This window comes from Odocoileus virginianus, chromosome 7 (genome assembly GCF_023699985.2).
Source record: "Odocoileus virginianus isolate 20LAN1187 ecotype Illinois chromosome 7, Ovbor_1.2, whole genome shotgun sequence".
NCBI classification, from domain to species: Eukaryota; Metazoa; Chordata; class Mammalia; order Artiodactyla; family Cervidae; genus Odocoileus; species Odocoileus virginianus.
Window position 1 is genome coordinate 61,969,407 of NC_069680.1, and position 22,873 is coordinate 61,992,279.

Sequence of the window (22,873 nt, forward strand, 5' to 3'; positions counted from 1 at the left end):
TGGTATAAGCCAAGCATAATGTTTGGTCTTGGTGATCAGAATGCCTGCCTTTATAGAGCAGTTCCAAACTAGGGTTTATTGTGAGTTTCACTTTAACTTTGGTTACCACCTGCTGGTAGCGTTCAAAATTTAACCTAAATCTTTAAAGCTAAAAATTACTTAGGTAATCTTTCCATCTCAGCAGAAAACTGCTTATATATGTTAAAGTTAGTGCTAATTCTGCACTCCACTTTTCAACCCTGGCTGTTTTATGTCTTGAATGATAGTTCTGAGTTTGAAAGAAAAACTGTTCTTTTTATATAGAAAACATAAACCTTTTAGAATCTTCTGTAAATGTGTAGTCTAAGCTTCTATTTTGTTTTGAACTCTTTAAAGGAGACATGTATTTGGTACAGATTTTCTCATTTACATTTGGACCTTTTGACTTTTTTTTTTCCCATTTGGACCTTTTGATTTTTTAATTTGATATAGTATTAAACACTCACAGCCCCTCTAATTCCTAATAGGCTGTGATTCTAAGATCATTCTTGAACTATTTTGTTCTAGTTTGGGGACGCCACCGAGTGATCAATTTGGGTATTACATTTGGATGAAAAAAATTTTTTTAATTTAATGAAAGGGCCAATATGTATTTCCTAACCATTCCCCTTCCTTGGGAACAGAACACAGTGTTATTCTGGAATTTTATTTGGAAAATTTTATAAGTGAGTTTCTTGGTGTGGCTTGGTCAGGATGTATCCAAGACAAACTGTCCCATGAGGCATGGTTGTTTTATCCTCATATAATTTATTTCCTCAGTCAAATTGCTACCTTGGCACTGCCATATCACCCTTTCATAACCCATAAATCACCCACAGTCAATCCCAAATGACATAAACAGTTTGCTAATGGTAGGAAGTAGTGTTTTAAGTAGAAAAAGTAAGAATAAACATATTTTCACTTAAAATCCTGAGTGACATTTTGGCCCAAGGAGCCATAAAAGATCGTGGGAGTACAGAGGGTAGAAAAATTTGAAACTAATTCTTGACTAAACTGTATGCTGACTTTCATGGTAGCTGGAATGAAATGTTGTCAGTCTCACTTCCATAAACTTGCCAATTGCTGTTTTTCTTTCTCTGTAGTGAAGTGAGAATTCTACTAGAGAGGAAATGGCTGCCTCATCATCATCCTCCTCAGCTGGTGGGGTCAGTGGAAGTTCTGTCACTGGATCTGGTTTCAGTGTCTCAGACCTTGCCCCACCACGGAAAGCCCTTTTCACCTACCCCAAAGGAGCTGGAGAGATGTTGGAAGGTGATCTCATGCTGCTTTTTGCTGAATAATTGGATTCAGACCTGCAATGAATATTAATTGTAAAGAAGCTATTAAGTGGATTAGTTACAAGTTTGTCCTGATTTCAGCTCCACATTTCATCTCTTGTCCTCATTTCAAAATATCTTTAAAACACAAATCTTTCTCCAGAATTAGAATTTTGGAACTGAAAAAGACTTTGGGAATCATGGAGGTCATTTAGAGTTATTTAGACCCAGAAAAGATAAAGTGATTTGACCATGTGAAAAGACACAGTACTTGGGCCAGGAATTCCATTAAACTCCTGCTCCAGTGGCTTTATCCTGGTACCAGTCGGCTTCCCTATGGTTAGTAGGTTTCATATATATTTTTTCTAATATAATTCACCTACAGATAGATGAAGAGATTCTGAGAGAAAATAAAAACCAATGTACTATTCTTAGATGGCCCACAGCAGGACAGTGCGGTGTGGTTTCTCAAGCACCACCCCGCTGGATTTGCATCAGATCATCCCCCATTTTATTCAGCACACATTTGCAAACTGGCTGGCCAAGATCAGGGCACAGCCTATAAACATGAAATAACTTTAATACCTAGAATTCATCAGGTTCATGTCACTTTAGGAGATGGACCAATAAATTCTTAATAGCATTAAAACCTCCTGAAGAGCTTATTTAAAATGCACATTTCTGGTTCACCTAGAGATTCCAAATTAGTCTAGGTTATAGCACAGGAATCTTCATTTTGACTAACATCCAGGGGAGTCTCATGAAAGAGGCCCTTAACTGTTAAACTGTCCTTCATACCTTGAAAAAAAAAAAATCAGCAAAGAACCTATTAAAGATTCAAAATCTACTTGATTCTAGCACATCTGTGCTTAATTGTATATTGATCCTTTTTGCTTTAAATATTGCAACTTTCAGTAAATATACTTAAAAATTAATCTGGAAATATCTGAGAAAGGCACAGACTGTCGTTAAGAGTCAGCTTTTTGGGGGTGGTCTTCATTTATATCGGGTATAATAAAAAGCAGAGGTTTGCATTAAGCCAACGCAGACAGAAGAATCACTTGTGACAGGAAAACATAGGAAGACTGGGACCAAACATAAGAAGACTTTTTAGAATTGGTTCAAATCATGATTGGTGAAGTAGACAATGATATATTGTAGTTAGTGATACATATGAGGTGTATGTATTGATACTTCTGTCTTTGCCCTTTTGTTTTCTTCAATTATGTTAACTGAATACTCAAGCTAACATCACTGAGTCTGGAAGTAGTGAACATCTAGGGCCTTGTTTACCATACTTGGCACTAAAAATAAATTATGACAAGTTATATGCTGCAGAGACCTGGTATTAAGGAAGTTTCTCCCAAAACAAATCAAAAGTTGGAGGCACTTAAATTGCTTAAAGAGTTTTATGGCAGCAGAAAAGGAATCCTTATTTAACAATGAACCCTAAGATTAAAGTCATTTAAAGTCTAGCTGCAGGAGGAATTTAACACAGGCGGTACCTCCTTGGTCTCAGAGCTGTCAGTATTCTATGTCAGTGTACACCAGATTTCTTGGAAACGTTAAAGAAGAAAGGCTTCTGAGGTTAGTCTAAATGTTGATGTTCTAACAAGTGATAGTTCTCTCCACTTTTATTCCACCCCAGTATGCTTCATGGGGGACTGTGTTGCCTTTCTTCTGTAGAATAAATTTAAATTGAGTTTAAATTTGCAGTGCCCAGTTTTGGTTTTCTTCCTTGGGTTTAAAGTTTCACCTGTACTTTAAAGCTATTTACAGTTAAGGACAAACTATGAAAACTTAGAGGTGGCAGCCCTTGAACTATCCCGAATCAAGTGAAAAATGTTAAATTGAAAATGGTACCCTTAAATGTGAATTAAAAGGGATGGTAGATTTGGATGCATCATCCTACTATGTTTATAGCCAATACTATTATGCAAGTAATCTAATGCCCGTGTACCTGACCATTTTTCTTACAATAGTCTAATGAAATACAGGCATACATTGTTTTGTTGGGCTTTGCTGACACCAGGTATTTTACAGATTGAAGGTTTGGGCAACCTTGCATTGAACAAGTATGTTGGCGCCATTTTTTCAACAGCATTTACTCATTGCTTATCTCTGTGTCATATTTTGGTAATGCTGACGGTATTTCAAACCCTCCACCAGCAAAAAGGTTACATTTCCCTGAAGGCTTGATGATGGTTAGCATTTTTTAGCAGTATTTTTTAATTAAGATATGTACATTTTTTCTTAGACATAATGCTATTGCACACTTAACAGACTACAGTATGGTATAAACATTAACTTTTATATGCAATGGGAAACTAAAAAATTAGTGTGATTTGCTTTATTGCAGTGGTCTGGAACCAGGCCTACATCTCTGAGATATGCCTGTATGAAAATAGAGTAGGAAGAGTTGCCTCTTCAGAGTGGGAACAAAAGGCAATTAGGTGCTTTTTATTATCTTAACAGGTTCAACTTGGTCTTGCCTCCTCCCAAGTCTAGGATAATAAACCCAAATAACCTGTACTTAACCTTGTGTACTAACATTTTTGTGTATCTGCTCTCTGATATCAGACACCTCACATAAGCAGTATATTGTATAGGACTTTTCAACATTCCCCTGCCTTTGGCTAGGATTGTCTCACCCAGATATTAGTAGGCAAATCAGAGACTGCCTTCCAGTCCTGAAATGGCTGAATTCTGGTGGCATCATACGCCACTGGAGCATTAATTATCTGCCATCGCCTGTTTTCCCGCTGTGGGATAATAGTCTTTTAAATGAATTTGTTAGCATCCTATTTATTGGAGTTAACAGTGGTGTTAGATTTGGACAATTTACTGAACTTTTCACCATTTATAACCTTTACTTGTCCCTTAAGAGGAAAGCTGATGTATTGCTGCTTGGTGTGTTACAGAGTTTGATTACAATTTCTAAATGGAAGACAGATTGCCCCAGGCTGACTCCTCTCTGGAGAAATTCCAGACTTTAGATAGGTACAGATATCACACTAATAGGATGTAGCTAAGAAGCAGTGGACTTTGTGGTTAATACAGAGCTGCAAATCAGCAAAAATGTGTTCCATAGACATACAGAGCAGCAAAGTGATATGCAGGTGCCTTTTTGAAAGATTAGCTTACATCCTTTTGCTTTGAAGTTCATTGTCAAGGGAAATATGCAAATGTTATAATTTAAGCATTTATCCTAATAACACCTGTGATTGAATGTAAGTGGGAGGTAGCACTTTCAAGAGCTTGCAAACAAATCTTGGCCTGGTCCTTAGAACCAGAATCCCCACTGCCTTGTGTGAGATCCTCAAGTTCAGGATCAAACCACCTGAGAAGAGCTCTAATTCTGTGTGCCTTGCTCTTCCTAAAATAAAACTTAAGTTATAACTTGATTCTTTAATCAAGGGTATGAATGCTGGCATACTTACACAATTTATTAGGCATAATAAATTGCATCATTGGTGTCAAATGTTCACACAGTCCCTCTTCCCATAGTGGGATTCATAGTTATTTTCAGGCCATTTCCCTTATTTGAAAAACTCAGTAATACCATTGGCTTACCTAGATCTTTAAACTGGACAGCCACTATAATATTCAATTAATTGAAAATTAAATTTTTGCTCAGTTTAGATGATATACTTACAAATGACTTACATTCTGCCAGAGAAATAGGGGTGGGAGGAGGGAGTGGGATCATATCCCATATGACACAATGTTTAGAAAAGAAGTTGAATTTAAAGAATAACACTCTCCTAAGTCTACATCACTATATGAAATTATATTTTGAAATAATATATATATATATACATAATAATTTTCATACATATTATGTATGGAATAATTATATTTTTGCACCAATTTTGAAGATAATATTAGAAGCCCTATTGGTCTTATATTTAAGCTATTTGAATATAGTATCTATGGTTTTTCTTATTTATCATGAGCTTCTGAAATAAGGTCTGCCTTGCGTTAAACTCAGCATGAAGCCAGAAAATGTTAGTCCTGTCTCCTTGTCACTTAATACCTGGCTGACGGCAGCAACCCATGATTGATGGGTGAGTGCTTGACACCCAGTAGTGTTGGCATGAACCGCCGCCTAAAAAAAGACAGCTGTGTCCTCTCCCTTCATTTGTTTTAGAATTTCTGCAATAAGATCCCTTCCCTGAATGGTTTCTGCTACCCTTTGAAGTCACATTTTCCTACATGAGTTCTACGTCTTTCGGGATATGTTTTGTTGTATCAGCCCTTGCCTGATGAGGAATAACATGAACTAGCTTATGTTTCACAATCATCTTCCAAGTATACTGGGGTGACTGAATTAGCTACCTTCTTATATCCAGTTCTTGGCATCAGTACAATGCTAGGTTCTGAAATTGCACCATACTCTTATCACCATCCAAATTGCAGTGTTTTGGTTTAGTTGGAAAATCAAGGTTACAATTTGCGTTTACAGAATGAAATTTCCCAGCAGTGTTTTGTGATGGTCATTGTGATGTAATTTGATATACAAAATATTGACAATAGCTATTTTTCTTCAACTTTACTTTTTAGGATGAAAATGATTAAGAGTTTTGGTGTACCTTTGTATTTTGAAAGTTTGGGGCCACATGGCCAAGTTTGTTAGCTGTCAGTGTTTGCTTGACATACAAAATAGGAGAACGTTAAGAAATTGTCAGGTTAGGATGGGAGAAATGTTGACCAGGACATCAGACTGGGGTTTCTTGTTTTTGTTATTTTAACACTATTTTTAAACTCTTGAACAAGTGTAGGGACTATTTTAACATTCTAGGTATAGAAGAAGTAGCTTTTATAACACAGTAGTGTTAATTCTAAGTGAAACAGAAGCCCTCTTTGTAAACCCTGGAAACTAGACCCTGAAAGTAAAAACAGGGAGAAGAATGGATGTGTTTACTACATTTATCGGAAGCCATTAGATTAAAATGGATTGGAGCAGATTAAAACTTTTCCTCTTCTGTTTGTAGATGGCTCTGAGAGATTCCTCTGTGAATCTGTTTTCAGCTATCAAGTGGCATCTACGCTTAAACAGGTGAAACATGGTAAGCACATGAGTACCCTGTACTTAACTGTGAGAATCAACTTCCTAGGGAGTGGAAGGGTGGGAGAGGAGGATTTAGAAAGGTCAGTGCTCTGTAACAAAAACTCAGCAAGGCTACTTAAGTGGACTTCCCAAATTGCCTGCAGACAAGAACATTCTACAGTTCTTAATCCACACAGAATGTTACATTAAGACTTAAATTTGAAGTCAAAGGGGTTAGTTTTCTACCAGAGTTAATGCTTCCTACTCCTCTTGTATTGCTTTTTCCACTCCTTCCTGAAACCTTCTTTTCCTGTTGTCCTCCACTGTTACCACTGTCTGCATCTTCAGGTATGTATGCAATACCTCTTGGTCTACCTGGATTCGAAGATCCTGGTAGCACCTTTTCTATCCTATCATGCCTCACCAGGTCTTCATTTATGCATCAGGGAACTCTGTTCCACCGCCAAACCAGACTATTTCTCCCCTGAGAACATAATGTTAGGGTGGGCGGGTGTGGGGGGAGCTGCAATTGCTTGTAACCCTAGGTTTTTGGTTTTTTGGGTTTGTTTATTTTTCGTAGCATACAGGATCTTAGTTCCCCAACCAGGGATAGACCCAGTTCCCCCTGCAGTGGAGGCAGAGTCTTAAGTACTTGTAACCAGTCACAAATTTAGTAGACAAATGGCATGGAGGATAACTACTACTATTTTTTAAGATTGTCTTAATTATCCTACAATTAAAAATAAAATATAAAGAAAAGATTTAAGTCTTCTGACAACATAGGGTAAGACCCCATTACTAGAATATCGAGGGGGATAAATCCTTCTAGAAATTATTTTTAAATCAGTCATCATTTTGGTGCTTGGTATATTATTATTAAAAAATACTATCTCCTTGATTCTTTACAGATCAGCAGGTTGCTCGGATGGAAAAACTAGCTGGTTTGGTAGAAGAGCTGGAGGCAGATGAGTGGCGATTTAAACCCATCGAGCAGCTGCTGGGGTTCACACCCTCTTCAGGTTAATCTGGCCTGGATGGTCATCTCGGGTGCACAGCAACTGCAGGTCTAGCAAGGAACTTTTCTTACAATGTATATAGCCATCCAGAGATTCACGGCTCCATCACTGAATTGTTAATTCACATTCATACTTGGTTTCTCTGTACCTATACACAAGCAACAAATTCTTAAGTGTGTGATCTTGCAGGGAAATTTTTTGCTTATTTGTTTAAAAAAGTATTGAGAATCGGATTTAGACAATCGACATCAGAGAACCAGGAAGTTTGAGTTTAAAAGAGATTTATAAAACTTCACAGTCCAGGACACATGCCAGAATTGGCCAGAGGAAAGACATCCCTCCTGTCATTCACACAGTTCCTAGAATCCTCACCAGTCAAGTCCAAGGTCAGGATCTGGAGTTATAAAATACATTTCTAACCTAAAACCCTTCTTTTTGCAGATGAATGTGATTTCGACTCAGGACTTGTCCAAATTAGGAATTTTTTAATGTTTGGGATTTTTTCTATTTTTAGACATCTAATTCTATAGATTCTAACTTTTTCTAACCTCTTCTAGGCATGCCAAATGCTGGCAAAAAGAATTGCTTTTTGAATGTTGAAGTTCTTGTAAAAATAAAGCAGTGAGCAAAATCCTTTTAAACACAGAAATCCTGAGTTCATCTTGTTGGTGGGCTCTGGCAATTCTGTAGCAAATAAATCCTTTGAAAGAACTCCAAATTGGTTTCTTTATCCTTTCAAAGCCTCAAGGATTTGGGATAGGGGGAAGAGGTCAAATTACTTTTTTATAAAAAGGGAATCTAAAAACCATTTCTCCTAAACAAATGGTAGATTTGCTTCATCTCAGGGATATTTGTCTTTTTAGAAGTATATGAATTTATCATCAATATCTAAGTAGGTTTTTAGCCATGATATGGAAAAACCTGATAAGCTAAGAGATAATCTTTGTTTTTACTCATGGGACCCTCACATCCACACTACATAGTTAGAATCATTTAGATTGTATGCAAATTTTGCCCCAGACAGAATTTGCTTTTCTCCTCATTAATATCTTGTTCCTGACCTGCTTAGAGTTAGTTAATTATGAATAAATAAAATCCCAGTAGCAGTTGGCCTTAATCTCAGGAGTTCAGAATATTTTAATACATACTCCATGACAGGGAGGTGGTGACCTCATTGAGTCGATAAGGAGTCTGAGCACAGGGAAGATAAAGACCTGCACATGGCCACATAGCCCAGACTCCAAAGAAAATCTTGGAACTTAAAACAGGTTGCATTTGATTGACAATTCAGTCCACTAACCTTGTCTCTGAAGCACATCAGAGCACAAAAATTACCAGCCCTCAAACTCACTAATTTCCATATAATACTTCTTAACCTAAACTAGTTCCATTATTGAAAGCCATTGAGTTTCCTAACATTGTCCTTTTGGGTATCAACCATCTTCATGATTACCAAAGGAAAAATTTTAAATACCTAGTCTGCAATAAACCTTTCAATCATATTTTCAGTGACAGTTCAGAAGCAATCACTAGCTTTCATTTGATTTATGTATAGGACCCAGACACTGTATTACCTCGTCTTTACCCTCTGGTATTGAACTTCAAGAATTTTTTACTCTCTCAGTTGTACATTTCTTTTCATGGCCTTAGAAATTGAAGAGATCTATAGAGTTCAGTGGAAATACCTTCTGAAGCACCTTTTCCAGTGACCATTCAGCTTCTCCTTGAGTGCTGCCAGAAACAAGACCCTCACTGTTTGAAGATGGCCCCTCCCTCTCTGCACCTTTCTGTTGGTCATTATGTCTCATCCATAACTCCTATTACCATGCTATGGGCTTGAAGATGGACCTGTTGTTCATCTTTCCTCACTTCTGCACTCATTATGTTCCAGTCACTCAAAGGAATTAATTATAGTCCTTTCAGTAACACTGCAAGATGTGTAAAAAAAAAAAACCCTAATACAGATGAACTTGAAGCTCAGAGAAGGCATTACTATATGCCCAGGCTCCCTAGCTAAGTAAGTGGCCAAGTCTGGATTTGAACTGAGTGTGCCAGACTCCAAAGCTGAGATTATTTTATATATAATATATAATTGAAAGGTTTATATATATATATATATATACATACACACACATATATGTATCATGCTTCATCCCACTGACCCCAACCCAGTGCCTCATACAAAGAAAAACCCTAAAACCTTTTTTTTTTTAAATGATAAAATGATTTAACTACCTGGAGGAAATAAACCTTAGTACCACCCTCCCTGCTTCCTCTCCGAGCTTGGTGATAAGGAACAACCTCTTCCTTTAAGGACTGATAGGAAGTAGCTATGTCAGTATCTACATAACCTTTTAGGATTTGGCATGATAAAGTTAGATGCTTAACAGATACATACCTAAGTGTGCAAGGAGGAAGACAGGGAAGATGGCAGCTAACAGCCAGGATTTCACAGCCACCATCTTAAAGCTGATGGTAACGAGTGTTTCAGTGCATAAAACACTTTGCAGTTTCATAAATGTCTCATCTTGAGTCCCACATCAACCCTGTGAGATAAATGAGGCCGGCAGTTAACAGTTGAGGAAACCAGTACAGAGAAGGTAAGGTACCAAGATTATTAACCAAAGTATAGTTAATAATATAGGCCTTTCAAACCTTTATGCCTTCTAGTTTGTCATACACCAGAAAATGTGAAGGGAGAATTTGCTAATAAAGATTGTTCATATCAGTTTGATACATAATTCCATATAAGTGCCTTGTCTCATGGTAATGAGACATAAATAGTAAACTTACATAAAGCTGGTTTTACTTTTATGAAGTTAAAAATCTTATTTTTTTACTTTAATTATCTAAGATCAGCTTTGAAGTCCTCAGTTTTCACTGATAAGCTTAAGTGCTTTATTTATTAGTGCCATCCTATGCCTGATACTCACCTGGAATGACAGTGGTCTGGAACTCTAAATCAAGTTTCTAACCCTAGGATCTCTCTGCTCAGTCCATTTACTTGAAGCCCTCGGCTTCCCTTCCCCGGCATGATTGGGAGTCCTTGAATTCCTTGTTCCCGATCAGAACACCAGATACTGAAGTGGTAGAAACTTTGGACCTTAAGGCCAAGCCAAAGGTAGAAGAAAAGAGACAGGACCAGGAGATGCCTATCATCCATAAGAAAGAGGAAGAACCTGCCCAGGGACATGGTTCCCTTTCAGGCAAACCCAAAAGATACTACACTTGGAGGAGAAGGCAGTTATGCTTCTCCCTTTCCTTTTGTCAGACCACCTAACCTTGCCTACAATATCTTGCCTGGCTGCCTTGTAATTACCCAAAGTTCCAAGCAAGACAAATCCTCTCCACAAAAGAGGTACAGGGTTTAACTAACAGATACTTGGGGAAGTTTGGGGTTGCAGGCAGAATACAAATGATGCTGGATCTCTGGGTTCCCAGAGCTGAGTTTGGATGGAGATGGTACCAAGAGTGAAGAATGGGAGGAGGAGGCTGGAACCGGACCCTGTGCTACTAGCCTGCCTTCTTATTTTGCATCTGGTCAAAGAGGGAGTCTCAGAATTTAGAGCTGAATGGAAGAGACCTTAGAGACCATCTAGTTCATCCCCCTGGTTAACAGGCTGTCAGGCCCTTATGTGTCTCATTGCTTTATGTATATTCAGTACCTAGAACACTAGCTGGCACATAGTAGGTGTGCCGCAGGTATTTATTGAGTGAATGGAAGTATGAATTTGTATGTTTACCCTCATGTAGAAGCTAGGCTAGCTATGGTGCAGCATCCATACTGGAGAAATGCCTAAGGTAATTAATTGACAAGACAATAAGCCAGAGCCCAGCCCAGAGCTCTCTATAATGCTGTACTGACAGGTGGAAGCTGTGTCCTAAACAGCCATGGGAAGAGCCTGGGCAAATGATGTTGGTGGCTCCCTGCCTTCCTCATAGGCTCCTGCACACAGGCCCAATGGTGGTTCCACACGTCAGCATCCACAAGCTGCTCTCCACCTCTCCAGATACTCTGATTTCTCCAGCCTGTCCAGCCTCCCTAGAGAAGCTGTTTCTCCAGAATTCACTTACTTCATTTTTATAATATAAGCTCTTTAGGGAAGGTAATGAAACAACATACAGTTTATTAACAGGAACAACAGCTACTGCTGCTGCTGCTGCTCCTGCTGCTAAGTCGCTTCAGTCGTGTCTGACTCTGTGTGATCCCATAGAAGGCAGCCTACCAGGCTCCTCTGTCCCTGGGATTTTCCAGGCAAGAATACTGGAGTGGGTTGCCATTTCCTTCTCCAGTGCATGCATGCATGCTAAGTCGCTTCAGTCGTGTCTGACTCTATGCAACCCCAGTGACAGCAGCCCACCAGGCTCCCCCATCCCTGGGATTCTCCAGGCAAGAATACTGGAGTGGGTTGCCATTTCCTTCTCCAAAGGAACAGAGAGGATGTTTATTTCCAAATGTCTTTTATTCATTCTACAGACATTTACTGAGCACTTACTCTGTGTCTAGCATCTGCTAGAGCTGAGGATATGCTGTCAATCAAGACACAGTTATCAGCTTTGAGTTTATATAAATATATTAAAAGAGATAAAAGAGTAGTTTTCAGTCTAAAAACTGTCTGGTAACAGAAACCATGTAAAATCAGAGACAGCTAACCCAGCTGAGCCAGGGTCAGAGAAGACTTCCTGGAAGGATGCTGTTTAGGCTAAGACCTGGAGAACAAGTAGGTGGGGTGAGAAGGAAGGACTTTCTAGATAGAAGGTACAAAATATGCAAAGGCCCAAGAGTGAGGAAGGGCATCATGCTTCTGTGGGGCTGAGGGTGCTTTGTTATGGATGTTTCATAAAGACAAGAGATGAGACAAAACTGGACCTGATGGGTTTTGCTAAGGAATTTGAACTTCAACTAGAGGACAGTGGGGAACTATTAAAAGGTTTAAAGTAGGGGAATGACAAGATCTGGTTTCACTTTAGAAATCTCAGCTTCAAGGAAGGAGAAGGCAATGGCACCCCACTCCAGTACTCTTGCCTGGAAAATCCCATGGATGGAGGAGCCTGGTAGGCTGCGGTCCATGGGGTCGCTAAGAGTCGGACATGACTGAGCGACTTCACTTTCACTTTTCACTTTCATGCATTGGAGAAGGAAATGGCAACCCACTCCAGTGTTCTTGCCTGGAGAATCCCAGGGACGGGGGAGCCTGGTGGGCTGCTGTCTGTGGGGTCGCACAGAGTTGAGCATGACTGAAGCGACTTAGCAGCAGCAGCTGCAAGGAACAGTGGCAAATTAGTGGTGATAAGACCCAGATCTTTTTGGAAGCTGTCATGGAAATCCAGGGGAGACCTAACTGCAACCTTAAAAATGTGGAGACAAGAGGATAGATTTTAACTTGAGAGTTACTCAAGGAATAGCCTATGTGGGACTTGGTGACTCGTCAGACTTGGAGAATTCATGTAGGACACCTGGGTTTCGTGTCTCAGTAGCTGATGGACAGGATTCTTTATTCACTGAGGCAGGGCTACAGGGAGAGATGTGGATTCAAGGAGATATCTGGCAGGTGACTCTCTGGTCTATAGCTCAGGAGAGTGATCTGGGCTAGAGTTAGATTTGGGACTCTCTATGGCAGCCCACTCCAGTGTTCTTGCCTGGAGAATCCCAGGGACAGGGGAGCCTGGTGGGCTGCCGTCTGTGGGGTCGCACAGAGGGACACAACTGAAGTGACTTAGCAGCAGCAGACTATCTCTGGGCTTCCCTGGTGGCTCAGAGGCTAAAGCGGCTGCCTGCAATGCGGGAGACCTGGGTTCAATCCCTGGGTCAGGAAGATCCCCTGGAGAAGGAAATGGCAACCCACTCCAGTACTCTTCCCTGGAGAATCCCATGGACGGAGGAGCCTGGTAGGCTACAGTCCACGGGGTTGCAAAAAGTCAGACATGACTGAGCAACTTCAGTTTCAGTTTTTTTTCTTTTCAAACTATCTCCAGACTAGAGATATGCAGCCAAAGGTAGGCATGAATGGCACTGCCCAGGGAGAGAACCCAGAGTGAGAAGAGAACTGGAACCTTCTCAGAGGAGAAAGAGGAGCCCAGGAAAGCAACTGGCAGGAAGTCACCAGAAATAGCTGGAAAATGAGGAATATGGCATCAGGGAAACCAGGAGAAAGGACATTTTAAGAAGGAGGCTGCTGCAAACACCAGAATCTGGTGTAGCCAAGCAGTTAAGTGACAGGGGTGGAGAAGGCCTTTGGACTTGACCAAGGAGCTTGTTGGTGACCTTGTCCCAAGAGCAGCCACCTAAGTGGTACAGTGGAGGCGGAGCCAGTCTGCTGTGGCTGGGAGAGTGAGTGGGAGGTGAAAACGTGGGGCCAAATCTCGGCAACACTTTTAAGAAGTTCAGTGGTAAGGGGAATCAAAAATGAGGGGCAGGGAGGGTGACAGTTAAAGGAAGAAACACAGTCAAGACATTTGTTTTGGGGAGAGGCCAGAGAGAGGGCATGACTGAGGGTGTGAGGTCCCTGACAAGTGGGAGGGGTGGGATCCAGAGCCCAGGGGGAGTAATTATTAGCGGGGAGGGAGGGCAAAAGGGTAGCGCTGATGTGGGTAAAGGCAGGTGAGGTGGCAGGAAGTTGAGGGAGTTCCCATCAGAAGGCTCCTATTTCCTCTGTGATGCAGGAGGCAAGTTGGTCTGTGGCCTGTGGCAGGAGGCGGCGGTAACAGTGGGATTGGGAATGGTCCCTATGAAGAATGGGAAGGAGTTGACCAGGGTTAGCTGCCAAGCACATTCAGGGGCCATTTGCAGTTCAAGTCCCTAAATTTGCCATGGCACCAGTCATTGGAGAAGTTTCCCAGGATCTCCTAGCAGCCTGGCAGTAGGAATAGAAAAAAATAAAAACGCATAGTTGGTGGTTACAGTTTTACACGGGAAGCACAAGAGGGTAAGCAAATGGTCTGAGGCTAGTGAGGGAAGGAAGTGAAAACAAGAAGAGGTTACCAGAGAGAGATTAGAAGGGTCAGACATTTCTTGAGGGCCTACTGTGTCTCTGGTAATATGTAAGGCAACAGAAGTACAAAGATGGGGCAATAGTTCCCAAATCTAGCTGTGCCTCAGAATTAAGCTTAATAAAAATACAGACTCGTTGACCTGATTCCTGGGATCCAACAGGTCTATGATTGGGGGTCTTGTGTAACTCTCCTGCAGCCAGTTTAGAAAACACTTGGACCAGTGAAAAATGCAGACAAGTAAACAGAAATATGGAATCTATACAGCACCATAACTCCATGACTCTGGTCTAGATGGGGTGCTGTGGAAGCCAAGAGGGCTTGGTGGTGGGAAGCAAGGGGAAATGACAAGGAAGTTTTCCTAGGGAAGGTGAGCCCTGGGCCTGAGCAGACTGGTCAGTCGGGGTTAGAGCGGAAGATGCCAGAGAAGCATTCCAAGTATAGCGACTAGCACGTGCATTTGTGGAACTCCAAGTCATTTGGTGTGGCTGGAGCTGAGCCTGTACTGGGGAAGGGTGTGCCCTCTCAGGAGAAGGAAGCAAAAACCAGACTGTTCTGAGCCACACTCTACTTTCCATCAAGACAGCATTTCTCTGACAGGGCCCAGGGTACACCTAAGAGGCCAAGGATCCTGCCCTTCACAATAAATAACTCAGGAAGCAGGCTCCTCAGGGCCCAGAAGCTTAAGCCCCGTAGTCTGGTATAAAGCATCGAAGTGATCTTTACCAGCCACTAGGCAATACTGTCAGAGAAGGCAATGGCACCCCACTCCAGTACCCTTGCCTGGAAAATCCCATGGATGGAGGAGCCTGGTAGGCTGCAGTCCATGGTGTCACTAAAAGTCTGACGCGACTGAGCGACTTCACTTTCACTTTTCACTTTCATGCATTGGAGAAGGAAATGGCAACCCACTCCAGGGTTCTTGCCTGGAGAATCCCAGGGATGGGGGAGCCTGGTGGGCTGCCATCTATGGGATCGCACAGAGTAGGACACGACTGAAGCGACTTAGCAGCAGCAGGCAATACTGTTCACAGTACTGTTGCTCTGGCAGAGAAACTAAGCATTTACAGATTTGTACTTATTTACTTACTTTTAGGGGAAGGCAGATGTTCCAAGTTCAGAATTACTGAAAGAACCTCCCTTCTGGGCTCTGAGCCAAACCAGGATAAGAGGCAGTCTGAAGGGATCAAATTTAAAGTATATAGACGTTGTGGACAGATGTTGTTCCCCCCCGACTGGTTTCTCCTCCTTCCTTGCCTGGCCCTGAAAGCCTGAAGTGAACTCCCACACCCTCTCTCCCTCTCCTTATTCTCAGAAATCTCCAGGCATATAAACCACACAAGCATGGGCATTTCATCTGTTTAGCAAACCTAAAGTTCATGCTTGAAGGTTGTTGAAGTCAGATTCTACCCACTTAACTTTTTGCAGAGTCTCCAAAATACAGTAAATCTGGAATATTCTATGAAGTCAGGGCAACTAAGCCCTCCAACATACTGCCTAGAGGACAACCTAGGACCTTCTATCCTGGACCAGTGTCGTTGCTCAGAGAAGACTCAAGGCTCATTTTGTGATACTGCTTCAATGCTCAAGGCTAGAGCGCTTTTTGAAAGCACTCCTGATCATGAAAAGGAAAATCACAGTCTCCCAGCCAGCCTGAGATGGCAGTTGGAGGACCCAGGCACTATTGCCTCCGGAGACCTATGGACTCCGGAGCCAGGAAGAAAGCAAGACATCACCCCCATGCCATCTCTCGGTACAGAGGAAAATTCATTCTGAGAGCAGAGCTAGAAAACAGAAGCGGGGAGGGATGCCCAAGGAGGAAGGCAGCACTGCACGGTCTGGGAGCGCAAGCCCTGGCTGCACCCCTCGTTAAGACTTACTCACTCTGCTGCCAACCAGAGGGCGTCCTCACTGGGAAATATGAAAGCAGAGGCTCAACCTCAGAGTTCTACACCTCTTCATGACTCTGGGGAATCACTGAATCTAAGAACAGAGAAACCATCATCTATCCTGAGCTTTTCCAGTCTCTTTTGAGTCCTGCTGGCTCTGTGGCCAAAATGAACCTTCCATGAGAAAAGAGTTTGGCTCCTAGAAGGTGTCAATCTAATACTCTTCAATTGAAAAGCTGCTGAGGGGAGGAGGACTCCGCTGGTGGTCCAGTGGCTAAGACTCTGCACTCCCAATGCAGGGGTCCCGGTTCAGTCTCTGGTCAAAGAACAAAGATCCCCCATGCTGTAACTGAAAAGATCCTGCGTGGCACAAACTAAGACCCAATGCCAGCCAAATTAATTAATGTTTTCAAAAAGAAAAAAAGAAAAGCTGGCAAGGGGGATAGGAAAGGCCTCAGTGAGTGAACATGAGGGCCCAGGCCCAGCACCCATGCCTCTCACTTGGCACATAGGCTCTCGGGGTAGGTACAGGTCATATCCAGGCACTGGAGACTCGAAGAACGTTCATCATGGTTAATACGTAGTGAGGAATTACTATATGTGGGGCACTGTGCTAAGCACTTCAGACACATAATGCCATTTACTTACTGGGAGAGGGTAGCAGAAAGGCTATGTGGGGCAGAGGAAGCCACCAAGGGATGGCAGGAAAGAATCCTATAGTCTAAGAGCTGAAGGGCCTTGGCAACTGCATTCCTTTGGGCTAGGGCTGCCACCTACAAAGTACACAGACTGAGTGGCTTAAACAACAGAAACTTAATTACCTCATAGTTTTGAAGTCTGGAAGGCCAAGATCAAGATGCCACCATGGTTGGTTCACCGTGGTTGGTTCCTGTTGGAGGCTGTGAGGGAAAGGATCTGTTTTAGGCCTCTCTCCTTGGCTTATACATGATAACCTCCTCTCAGTGTCTCTTTACATCATCATCACTCGTGCACGTCTGTGTCCAAATCTCCCTTTTCTTTAAGGATGCCCGTCATCATCTTAGATTAGGGCTCACCCTACTGACCTCATTTTAACTTGATTACCTTTATTAGGTTCTATCTCAAAGTGGCTCAGTGATAGAGAGCCCTTCTGCCAAGGCAGGAGATGTGGGTTCGATCCTTGGATCGGGAAGATCCTCTGGAGAAGGAAATGGCAACCCACTCCAATATTCTTGCCAGATTCCAATGGAAAGAGGAGCCCGGTAGGCTACAGTCCATGGGCATGCGAAGAGTCGGACATGACTTAGTGACTAAACAACAACATCTCCAAATAAGGTCACACGCTAAGTTACTGGGGCTAGGACTTCAATATATAAATTTTGAGAAGGGATACAATTACACCTGTAACAGCGACGATGTTTAACCAAACCCTCTCCTTTTATAAATGAGGATATTGAAGTCTCAAGTGAGCAGGTGACTCGCACAGGGTTGCACAGCAAATTGGCAAACTTAAAACTAGACCCCAGGTCTTTGGGAGCTGCAAGCTTTGTGCTTGCTTCCCCGGAGTAGCAGTAGTGCCGGCTTTGGAAAGTTCCTTCTCTAAGAAGGGAACCCCTGAGCTTGGACAAATCTGGGAAGCACCCAGTCAAATCTCTTTATCAGCCTGTGGTGAGCTAAAACTCTTACAAATCAAGATTTGGGAAAAGACTCTGAAATGCTAGAGTGGAAAAACCCTTATTAATGGAGCATAATATAAGCACCAGGGTTTATTTTCAATGACCAGGCCCCTCATTAAGGAGGCAGACATGTAGGTGTCATAAAGGAAGAGCCTTGCTGCTTATTTGCTGCCCCCAACAGCTCAGGTTGCTGAATACAGCTGGGCGGTGCTGGCTGCTCACAGACTCCCCCACTGTTTACTCTCTGGGCTTACCTCTGCCTCCAGGCTGGCATCTGGCCTCTCTGCAATCAGTTGTGACAACTCACTAAAAAGACTCTTTTGCAAGTCCCATGCAACATACAGGAGCAACATGAGTTTAAGAGCCTTGCTCTTGCAGTTTCAAAAACAAGGAGGCAAAAATTGAGATTGAATATAGTACGGAAGTGTGGGTGACACCAAACCGCAGATGAGTTGATAGGCTGTGGGGAAGGAAGTGAAAAGTTCACCTTGTCCTTCCCTGTAACAGAGGGCTGTTGGTTTTGTAGAGGTTTGCTTTTTTAAAATCTTTTCATTCAATAAAAATAGCTCGGTAGGATAACATATTATAGCATTCGTGGAAATAAAAACTAGGAACCACATCATACAATGTTCTGCTCCAAACCTGGCCCTGGTTTCCCAGGCAGCTCCCAGTTCCTTCTGATTTATGCAGCAGCCGTGGAGGCCCTCGCCCCATCCCAGGTGGAGTCTGGCCTTCAGAGAGGAAGGGAGGAGGTGGTTCAGAGGTATCAGCTGTTTCCCTTGCTTCTGAGCCAAGACCCTCGCCTCAGCTAGAAACCCAACTTTGTCCCCGGTGTCTGCCTTCCGCACAGTGAAAAGTTTCCATCACAAAGGGCTGATTCAGGAAACCAAGGTTAGAAGTAAACGGTCTTATTTGAAAATGGTGAAGGCCAGCCAGGTTTTGGGCTTCCTGCATTGATTGCTCTCCCGGGGCCTGGGACCAGCCCAGCAGGGTGGGGCTCTGCAGGTTACAGGATGTGAAAGTGGGGACTGAGGTTAGGAAAAAGAATAAAAGGCTAGGACCAGAACACACCCAGCAGAAGGCCATGTGCAGTTCTCCTCTTCAGGGTTTCCTGTGGGTACACTGAGAACATTGTGTTCTGGCTGTGAACTTACCCAGCTGAGCCGGCTCCAGATTCAGCCCCTGGGTCCTAGTGCTGCCTCTCACTAGCCTCAGCCTTTACTCACCTGCACCACACGAAGCCCGCTGTGGGACCCCAGGAGGCCACTTCCATTGTGCCCTCCCTACTGCGTGAGGCCCCACGACCAGACTGTCAGCACTGATGTTTCCAATCATCATGAAGCATCTTAAACTTGCTTGGCATTGTCATGTAACAACATCTCATGTTCCTCATGACAAAACATCCTTCAGATGACAAAACTGAGGCTCTGGGAAACTGGGAGGAACAACCAAAATCAGAAATTCAAGGTCTTTCTACCCAGATGTCCTGACACTTTATTGTTCAGTTGCCAGTCGTGTCAGACTGTTTGCAACAACATGGACTGCAGCATGCCAGGCCTCCATGTCCCTCACCATCTCCCAAAGTTTGCCCAAGTTCATGTCCACTGCATCAGTGATGACATCCAGCCATCTTATCCTCTGACACCCTCTTCTCCTGCCCTCAATCTTTCCCAGCATCAGGGACTTTTCCAATGAGTTGGCTGTTCACATCAGATGGCCAAAATACTGGAGCTTCAGCTTCAGCATCAGTCCTTCCAATGAGTATGCAGGGTTAATTTCCTTTAAGATTGACAGGTTTGATCCCCTTGCTGTCCAAGGGACTCTCAGGAGTCTTCTCCAGCACCACAGTTCAAAGGTGTCAATTCTTTGGCACTCTGCCTTCTTTACTGTCCAGCTCTCACAAATATGTGTGACCACTGGGAAGTCCATAGCCTTGACTATATGGACTTTTGTTGGCAGAGTAATGTCTTTTACTTGCTGCGCAAACCTGACACTTTAGGGATAACTATTTTAAGACCAGCACTTCAAATCATTAAAATGAATGTAAGCCTTTACCCTCAAAATTCCTCTCCAGACGAATTTGAGGAAAGGTGATTTCCTAACAAATTCTCCAAAACAACTAAAAGCTCAGGCACGTGGTGTAGAACTGTCCAGAGGAGCTTGGAGAGCCCAGTGCTGTCTGCCCTGTGCCTCAACTCCCTGGACCTGCACCAGGAGCCTGTGTGAAGCCCCACAGCAGGCCTGGCTTGTTCAGGGCCTGGGTAGGTCTTGAAACTCAGAGCAGTATGCTGGGCCCCAGCCCCAGGAGCCAAGAATCAATGGGCCAGTAGAGCAGGAAAGGGGCCTTAGGAGGGGGGTAGAAGCACTCTGGTTAGAAGAGATTTTTACAAATTTCAAAGTGAGTTGTGGATTGTCAATTCCTCTACTAGATGGTAAGCCTCGTTTTCCAAATCATCCTTGTATCCTGGGGGTATGCTGTTCCTTGGTAAACAGCTGCTGAAGGACCTGAATGGAAATCTCTCACGGGAAGGAAGGCCATGCCTGTAGCTATGGAGCACAGTCATTCCCAACAGCACATTGAGCACCTACTGTGTACTAAGTAAGCACTGTTGATAAAGGGCACACAATTGCTAAAAACAAACATACAAAGGAAAGACAACCATGGTGTTGGCCCCTCCTAGAGATCAGAGTCTTCTGGAAAGAAAGGCATTCAATAAGCAAGAACAATTCCAAGGGTCCAGGGTTATCCTAGAGCAAGTCCAGAGTGCTGTGACCGCGTGAAGAGCAGGGAGACCTAAGGATGCTGAGGACCCGGAAAAGTCCTTGAGGAAGAGCTCTTCAAACTGAGATCCAAAGGGGAGTTAGGAATTAGCCAGAGGAAGGAGGCTGGGAAAGGGAGCTTCAAGCAGAGGTAACAGTGCTTATGAAGACCTGAATTTAAAGAGCCAGTGGCTCACTGAAAGAACTGAGAAACGTCTTCTATGTCTCCAGAACCCCGCCAGTGGGAACTCTAGTTCTCACTTCAGGGTCGAGTCCAGCCGTTGTTACTGTCCATGAGGAAGGAAATCTGCCACCTCCCTGTGCCCTTCCCCTAGGCTCTAGGCTCCGATTCAGAGGAATCCTAAAAACTGACTGGGATATATCTTGAGGCAGAAAGGCCATGAGCATGGCCTGAAAGGGCAGGTACTAGTCTTGGCATGGGGACCCTGAGCTGAGATGCTGGGCAAGTCACTTCCCAATTTCCAGGATTTATGTACTCTCAGTAGTTAGCCTGACACTCAGACCTTCCTGAATTAATGAATGACTGCAGTTTCCATCTGGAAAAAGATTTCTTCCAATGCTAAGACTCTGGGTTTGAGACCCACATTCAGTCCTTCCCAGGATTCTTCTGGCAACAGAAGTGCCAAGAAAGGAATGAGTGCACTGACCAGCACACCCACAGCCAATGTTTGTTGAATGAATGTGTGATTGCTCTCCCTGAAGTCACCCTAGAAGCTTTGATGGATCCATGCTTCTCTTAGCAGCTGCTCTGATCTCTATCACTCCTAACCCTGTGCAGTCATTATTGCCCACATACTTCACAGGCAGACATCAGATTTAGTGGTGAAAATAAATCCTAGATCTTGTCTTTAGGATCCATCCTAGAGGAAGAAGATAAAAGATGACTGCAGGAAGCTGAGAGGCAGTGTAAGGAAAGAAGAGAGAGGACTAAAATGGTCAGAGTCTGAAAATCAGTGCACATTCTCACGTAACACTCCCTGTCTTAGAAACCCCAAAACTGCCCAGTGCTCTGTCCCCTCCAATGAACAGCTAGAACTCACCAGAGCTGGCTTGGAAGAGCTCTGGAAATGAACAAGTGCTCCCTGAGCCACCAATCCCCTGACTGCCCTGAATCAGGCACTGTGGTAAGGGCAAGAGTTCCCAGCTGGGCACACCCTGAAATGCATTTTCCCTCTCCTGTGGGTTTCCAGGCTAGCCCACAGAAGCCTGATTCATCCACAACCACACTGAAACATAGAATTAATTCCAGCTATACCCTGGGTGAGCTAGGCCATTATGGCAACCAAACCACCACTTACAGCATTATTTTGATGGGAAAATGTGTTCTGAGCTCCAAGCAACCAAATTATAAGTGGGACACAGGCACACCCAGGTTCGAATCCCAGTTTTAACACGTCCTAACCATGCGGTCAGGGGCAAGGCACTATCTTCCCCAGCCTCAGTTTCTTGATTTGTAAAAGAACACTTCCTTTAGGAGGCGGGAGTGCTGACTGAATAGGCCCCTGTGAAAGTGCCCCGTGGCAGACGTCTCCCCCTTTCCTTTCACAGGCGCTTTCGGGGAGACATGGAGGTAGGACTCCCAACACAGTCCCTCTGCGGAGGGTTTACCCAGCGTGCACGGTGGCAGCCCTAGCACTGGACTCAGGCTCAGAGCAAGTGTTCACGGGATAAATTGAGCTGCTGTCTTAGAAATCACAGAACATTCCTCATCTTTGACATTCTCCAGGCTTTGATGGGCTTATCTGAGCCAAGAAACTTCTCCTGCCCCAACTCAGCTCCCTCTTTCCCAATCTCTCCATGAACAGCAGTGTTCTGGTTTCCTTTGCTCCTGATTCTAGTCAGATTTCCTTTGCTTTGCCTCCAGAAGGGGCCAGAAGCCCTGACCTTTCACCAGAGCCTGGACATGTGCCCACAAGAGCAGGCAGGGGGAGGGCAGAGACCCAGGCCACACCCGCAACCGGCCAGTGGAAGGCTGGCCGACTCCTCCTGCTGCCTTTGGTTCTGGCCCCTCCTTGCTCTGTTTATTTCCAAGCTGCAGCAAGAACGGTCTGTACTCAAAGGATGGTGAAACAGTCAAGGAATCCGTAGGGTCCTAAAGGTCGACCTTCTTCCTTTCCTTGCCCTTGTTCCCAAAAGTTAGTTTCCTGGCCTTGGGCTCCTTGTCCCCTACCCAGGGTCACAGGCACTGTGGCGGTCA

At 43.5% G+C, this 22,873-nt stretch overlaps 1 protein-coding gene and 1 long non-coding RNA gene across 3 annotated transcripts; one reads left to right on the forward strand and one right to left on the reverse strand.

Annotated features, from left to right (window-relative positions):
- Positions 1 to 766: 766 nt before the first annotated feature.
- Positions 767 to 19,249, reverse strand: LOC110138991 (uncharacterized). 2 transcript variants are annotated; one of them, XR_011488778.1, is made up of 5 exons: positions 18,150 to 19,249; positions 17,062 to 17,139; positions 15,442 to 15,528; positions 9,760 to 9,907; positions 767 to 1,331 (listed from the first exon to the last, which is right to left on the reverse strand). It is a non-coding gene; the product is annotated as an uncharacterized lncRNA (long non-coding RNA). The 2 variants fall into 2 exon arrangements; XR_002314353.2 differs by lacking the exon at positions 15,442 to 15,528 and having other exon boundaries at positions 18,150 to 19,240.
- ANAPC16 (anaphase promoting complex subunit 16) lies at positions 1,149 to 8,079 on the forward strand. The gene is made up of 3 exons (XM_020896484.2): positions 1,149 to 1,290; positions 6,290 to 6,364; positions 7,254 to 8,079. Exons 1-3 carry the CDS (start codon positions 1,149 to 1,151, stop codon positions 7,367 to 7,369), a joined length of 333 nt encoding a protein of 110 aa, XP_020752143.1. The 3' UTR covers positions 7,370 to 8,079.
- Positions 19,250 to 22,873: the final 3,624 nt, after the last annotated feature.

Bases quoted from the DNA above. Each gene is read 5' to 3' on its own strand.
- ANAPC16 (XM_020896484.2), top strand. From the start codon at position 1,149: ATGGCTGCCTCATCATCATCCTCCTCAGCTGGTGGGGTCAGTGGAAGT. The intron at 1,291-6,289 runs GTGATCTCATGC...TTCTGTTTGTAG, and splicing joins AGCTGGAGAGATGTTGGAAG to ATGGCTCTGAGAGATTCCTC. The intron at 6,365-7,253 runs GTAAGCACATGA...GATTCTTTACAG, and splicing joins GCTTAAACAGGTGAAACATG to ATCAGCAGGTTGCTCGGATG.